The sequence below is a fragment of the Oryzias melastigma genome, linkage group LG21 (assembly GCF_002922805.2).
Source record: "Oryzias melastigma strain HK-1 linkage group LG21, ASM292280v2, whole genome shotgun sequence".
Taxonomy (NCBI): domain Eukaryota; kingdom Metazoa; phylum Chordata; class Actinopteri; order Beloniformes; family Adrianichthyidae; genus Oryzias; species Oryzias melastigma.
The window spans coordinates 18028387-18035034 of NC_050532.1; the positions used below are offsets into that span (position 1 = coordinate 18028387).

At 38.3% G+C, this 6648-nt stretch overlaps 1 protein-coding gene across 1 annotated transcript in view; it reads right to left on the reverse strand.

Annotated features, from left to right (window-relative positions):
• LOC112154927 (potassium voltage-gated channel subfamily H member 7) overlaps positions 1–6648 on the reverse strand; it is a gene marked incomplete at its 3' end in the record, with an annotated part of 45144 nt that overhangs the window by 27521 nt on the left and 10975 nt on the right. The window contains 1 exon segment of the mRNA XM_024286190.2: positions 891–1046. Coding sequence (XP_024141958.1) covers positions 891–1046 — 156 coding nt within the window.

Sequence of the window (6648 nt, forward strand, 5' to 3'; positions counted from 1 at the left end):
GTACTCTTTAACATTCTGGTTTACTCAAAAACACAATCAGAGCTCCACTGAAACTCAAGCACTTAATAAAAATAAAAACAACAACAAAACAAAACATAATATAAAACATAGAAAAACATAAAGGCAGTAAAGCCGATTATCTGACAACGATGAACTGTAAAACCAGGCTGTTAAATAGTGCAATTAAATGAATCAAGAACAGCTGTGGATGATCATCACCCATAACCTGGTGAGACCGACAAGGAAAACAGAACGTGACAAAAACCTAAAACATCACAAAAATACTAAAGACAGAATCCTCACAGTTTTATCCTAATTAATTCCTGAAATATTTACACATTTTAAACTGATTTTTACTCTCTGTTGTTTTTATTTTTTGTGAAACATCTCACTGTAATCTGTTATTTATAGGTTATTAAAATATTTGCTTCATTGAAATTATTTTAAAATTAATAGTCTGAAATTATTTGGATTTCTTTGTAAAGCTTCCTGAGACCACTTAGATTGTGAATTGATACGTTTTTGAATTGACACTTCAATGAATATTCATATTTTGAAATTATCAGAGGCCATTATTTACAAGCAGAACCGACATTGATATAAATCTGACATTTGAACCCGAATACATAATCACTTTTTTTGAGAAAGATTAACATATTATCTTCTCCTGACACAATGAATGCTTGTTCCTTTATGTTTGTAAACTGAAAGATTTGCATGATACAAAAAAAGAGGAAAATAAAGAGTCACTATTTGAGGTGATGACATTTAAGTAATTAATTCTGTGGATCAACATGAAGGAAAAAGGGATGTTAGAAAAAACAACAGCATTTTATGCCCGATATTTAAGAAATGACATGAATCAATGAACCGGCACAACTAATACTTACTTAGATCTGACCTTGTTGGGGATGTGGGGCTTATGTTCTCGGTTGAGTTGTCACTTCCCTCGTCCACGACGTGTTCGAAGTTCAGGATAAACATCATCACCACGCCTTCCTCGTTCTTGACCGGGATTATGTGAGTGCTGCACTGAAAGTCAGACCCTGAAAGACATGTTCAGTCACTTTATGCTTCTGTATTTGTGAAGGTACTTCATGTAAACATTGTTCTGCTTCTCCTGGAGGGCGTTTCAGTTTGGCCACTAGGTGGCGACTGCGCTTTAGTAGTACATTTTTTTTATCAGAAGAATAAGCAAAAAGTGAGCTAAAAAACAGTTTTAGACCAAAAATGGTTACTTTAAAAAAATTATCCGTATAAGAGTTAGGAAAATTCAAGCTTGTGAGTTTATAGAGATGTTCACTAAGTCAGCAATGTATGTTAGATCAACCAAACATTACCATCAAGCTAGCGGACTTCAGCTTTATGTGCTAGATCAGTGTTCCTCATTCCTGGTCCTCGAGAGCCGCCACCCTGCCTGTTTTCCAGCTCTTTGTGTACTGCTTGCTGCTAATTACCTGGACCAAGTGTGTTCATTCAATAAGAATGTGGAGACATCTGACTGAATGAATCGGCAGCTAGCAGGACTTGGAGATCTGGAAAACAGGCAGGGTGGCGGCTCTCGAGGACCTGGAATGAGGAACACTGTGCTAGATCTTTCGCTATTTTTATGGATCTACTATTGATCTGTTGAGCTTAAATCCATTCAAATTGATTAATCAATTTTTTCAACCCAGTTCTATCCACTCAAATGAAAATTGTGTTTTTGGTGTTTTTAACATGTTCTTGTAGCCCTTTTCTTATGACGGAGGACATATGTGAAATAATTTAAGCTTTAAACTGCATTTCTGAGCATTTCTTTATTCAAACCGTTGTGAATCAGGACACAACAATAACAATCGGCGGGCCACAAGCCGCCTGCTCCACTCCATTCTGATGCATCCACTTGCAGACAAATAGATCCATTTGCGTTGGCTCAAAACTGTATGATTTGGCAGATCCAATATTTTGCTCGCCGTTTTTGTTGCACCAGTAATGTTACCTTGAGCCTGAGAGGGATGGTGGGAAATGAGGGCAGGCTTACTCCACACAAACAGTACCACCCACAACTTGGAGGCAAATTTCTGATGAGCTATTGTAACAAAAGGGCCACTGGAAATTTGAAAATAGATCAAAAGATTAATAGAGTTGGACGGAGTGCTACACACATTAATAAAGAGTTTACTTCCTGTGTGTTAAGTCAGTAAAACATCAGAGCCTCATTATAATATTAACACTAAACTAAATATAATTCATACAAAACAATTCTAAACAAAAAAATTAGTAAATGAATGCTACTCTTAGTATTTTTCACCCCGCAATGAACCATGGAGACCCATATCAGAGGCTTACTTAGCGTTCTTTCTATTCCTTCTGTCCAAAACAACAGTTTACACCATGTGAAAATGCTGTCCAGTGGCAGAACTGGCCCTTTGTCTGACATTCACTCAAGAGTTGTTGTGTTGTTCATATTCACAGAGGACACTTATTACCAGTGTTCCCTGTAATGTCCTCCGGGCTCACAGACACCCTGCCAGCAGCATTCATTAGCAGCGGACTTGCTGTCTGACTAAATATAACAAGCTCGGTCTGTCTTAACATGCCAGAGTTGTTGGAAAGATTTCTGCTGCAAAAACAACTGTATTTCTATACAGTAATCTTTTGTCAAAGCCATTAACACAATAAAATCTATTTGATGGAGGGAAAATCATAAAAAAAATGAAAATGTCTCAAGAAAATGTGAAAACATTTATTTTAACCATAAAAATTGCCCAATCTGATTGTGTGTTTCCTGTAAAATTCACATTTCCTCAAGGATTTACCTTTTTAAGGCCATTTTATTGAATGATTTTGCTAGTTTTTCCTAAAAGAGTATCATGGTGGCTACATTTGAAATCTATTATGTGAGATATTGTTCAAACTTGAATAAAAAAAAGACCCATTTAACACATTTATGTGTGATGAACCACCTTTCTATAAACTGTTAGTAACTTTGCTGATCACATGGCACATTTCCAGCGTGAGAGGAAGAAAAAGCCTCCCTGCTCGCTCTGCTCTCAGAGAACAAGTTTGCCAGAATACAAGATCACATGCTAGTTTAGATAAGTGGTGATAAAGCTGTATTTGGAGCTCAAAGTAAAGACTGCACAGTTGTGTTCCTGTGGCGTCACACTTACAGGAAGCTTTTCTTGATCTGTTTTGGTAGAGGTGACATTCAGCAGGAGGTCAGATGAGAAGGACCCCTGCAGCTTAGCCTTTAGGCATCATCGTTGTTTCCCAATCTGTTAAGGTAAACCTTGGTCCAGAAATGTTTCTGCTGAGTTTATTATCTTGATTTAGGCGCGGTGTGCCAAGCCTCCTGCTAAATGACAGCTGGTATGGGCTACAATCCCACGACCCCAAAGAGGATGAGGCTTTTAGTAGTTAGATACTTTTGGAAAATGAAGTCAGAATATCTATTAGCAAAGTTTTCAAAGATGCTATTGTATTGCGTGGAAAACTTAAAGAAATACAAATACTTATGAGGTTTAAGCATACTGCTACATTCTCCTAACCTAAGCTAGTCATGCAGTATTTAATTTTCTAAAAGCTTAAACATATTTAAAGCATATAATCCATATTGATTAATAAAATTACTCACATTCAGCAAGCAAACATGTCTCTATTTGGATGTACTGTACTCAATGTAAAAAAAAAAGAAATTAAAATAACAAATTCAACTTGACATAACCTATTAGTACAAGTACTGATGTTTTAAACATGGATTTGGCCTTTACACACTGTCATCTTGGAATTTTGGAGACATTACAAAAAGGTGGATCTGACCAAAAGCCTGAGAGCAATATGTAAAATCATTGGTTTAAAGGCAATTCTGTCCTTATTTACACATAAAATTAGGCCTTTACATGTTTTCAAAAGGTTACATGTTTGGTCTTTGTCTTCAGAAAAAGGTCAAATAATCAAGTCGGGGCAAAACAGAGATTACTGATCAACCAGTGGGCAAACTAAACCCTACCAGAACAATCCGTAGATGCAATTTAAAGTGATGTCTTGTCCATTGGGGTCCTGTTTTTTCATTGCTTTGAGGTATCATGTTACTTGTATTGATTCATTTTTACTTTACTCAAATGATGAAAGATGAAAGCAAGTCCCACTCTGCAACTATTTTTTTATCTGTTGTAAAATCGTTCCCAGTGATTATGCAGTTGTTAGCAGAAATTAAAAAAACACCTTTTTGTTTTTTCACACTTTTTCTGCAGCGCAGCAGGAGCTCATTAGAAATTCACCATTATGTTGAGGGCGGAGCTGTTGGCGCAAAAGTAACCTTATTTTAAAATCCCAGTAACTTTTTATTACACCGTCTTCCACTAGCTTACAGACCCTCGCAACCAAAAACTGGTACTGGTACCCCAACCTGGTACCAGACGGGGAACCGGATGCAGTACCGGATGTAGTACTGGACACGAATCAGGTCCGGATGCTAACTGGTACTGGGTATGCTCTGCGTCCTGGTACCCTTACCCAGTTCGCATCTTGGCCCGGTTTGTGTCCAGTACTGCATCCTGTACTGCTTCCGGTCTTTAAAGATAAGTCATTTCTGCTGAAGTAGAGTGTTGACAGGAATCAGCTATTATTTAATCAACTATTTCTCTAAGCCTAAATTTGAGTTTTATTTTGCAATTCTTGCTTAAAATTCACCCTTTCCTATACATTTATTTTTCTTTAAGTCATTTGCGTCATGGGGTGTTTGGATGCGTCTGTGACGTTTGCTTTCGCTCTTCTGCGACTGTGTGTAACGATTACACCTGGTTTGAGTTTCCAATCATCCCAGCTGTTTCCGTTTGGCTTAATTACTTTCAGCCGGTACTTAAGTCTGTGGTTTATAGTTGCTGTTGATCAGATCCTCTGTCTTGTTGCCTTTTTGTGTCCTTATTGTTTAGTGGTTTGTTGCAATTAGCCTTTATTCTTCATTTTCAAGAGATGTTTTTAACTTATTAATGAAGGTGTTCCCGTTCCTGTCCAGCAGTCTTCCATTTGGCCCGTCACGTGATAATCCAGAGTATTTTTGGATTTGCATGGAAGGATATTAACGTTAAACAGTTAAAACATCACGCAATGGTTCTTATTATTTGAATACTGGATAACTAAAGTCATGAAAATATAATGGGACAGAAGTGCTCAAGTGCCTCTTAAGAAGACAAATCCAAAGAGTGTATGGAGCGAGCATTGCATTACTGTTATCTAAACCAGGCTAGGTAATTGGCATCACTGTAGACTCATTAGTAGTGTTCATTATCTCACTGCATCTTCCACTAAAAACATTAGTAGGCTTTAATAAATCAAGCATTACAGCCAAAACAGAATCTACATCACACGGGGATCATCAAAATTCTCCATTAACTATAGGTCTACAGGCTTCTCACTTCAAAAAATCTACAGACATGAAGGAATATATGCGGCTGGAATGTTTACAGTTGAAAAGCAAATGCTGGTTGGATACTTGTTAGAAGAAGAAAGTCAGACTGGTTAAAAATTAATGCATTGCTGCTTCCAGCCCTTTAATGAGAAAAATTGTTTAGATCTGTCAGTATAGTGGCTACGTGTCGGAACATGGCCGTGGTGCCATTTTCTAGGTTTCATTAATAAAGTTATTTTCCTGTTGGAAATTTTAATTGCTATTTTGACATTTCTTAATTTCCCTTGGGAACTAATAAAGCATTTTAATTGAATTCCTGCATCAGTTTATGTGGTCTGGTGGCTTTCCGTTTGCTAGATAGTTCCCTGATATTATGTTTTTTGTGTGTGTCTGCCTCCCCTTTTTAAAGCCTCTGTTTGACCTGCATAGATGACACCTTTAGCTTTGTGTTGCTTTATTGCCTTCATTTGATTTGATGCATTTAGGTGTTTTGCTGACACTATGATCTGATCCCTTCTTGATTTTCTAATTACAGGGTGATTGGACTCCATCCACTCCATTCACCAAACTTTAATTATCTCTTTTAGTGCTCACACATCTTATTGAAACACACTCATACACAGGGAATTCTGGCCTTGTCTTGGAGATAGAGCCTGATCAGACCTGGATTACCATATTTTCTCTTTTTCGTCCTGTCGAGGACCTCTGGCTCTTGTCGCCACGGGGGAGGATGGTCCTTGTCACTGGCCTGTGCTGGATTTACTGTAGGGCCGGTTAATGACCCGTCTGAAGATCCATGTGGGAATCTTCTGGGGGCCTGATTAATCTCTGGGGTTGATGGGCAAGACTCCTAGGCTATGGCATCTGGGATTGGTGGGGCATAGGGACTAGTCTCAGGTCAGGCTGGGGCTTGCACTCCCTGGGCCCTCCTGTTCTCTGGCAGCAGGGACTCCTTTGGTTCTCATTTTGGGTGGCTGTTGTTGGGTTTTCTTAAGATGAATGTCTTTTGACCTGCTTCTCTTTTTGGGGGGAGTATCTGAATGGCGCTGGCTGCCACAGATACTATAGGTTGTGTGCATATGCATGTGAATTAGCTTGCATATGTGTGGGTCTGCAAAGACAATTATTAGTTGTGTGTGTGATATTCGTTCATGCAGTATTTTCTGAGGTGAAACGAGACTGTAGGTACTGTTGAATTAAAACCCACTGCAGGACATCAGTTTGATGAAAACAAACCCAGCTGTGCAAACACA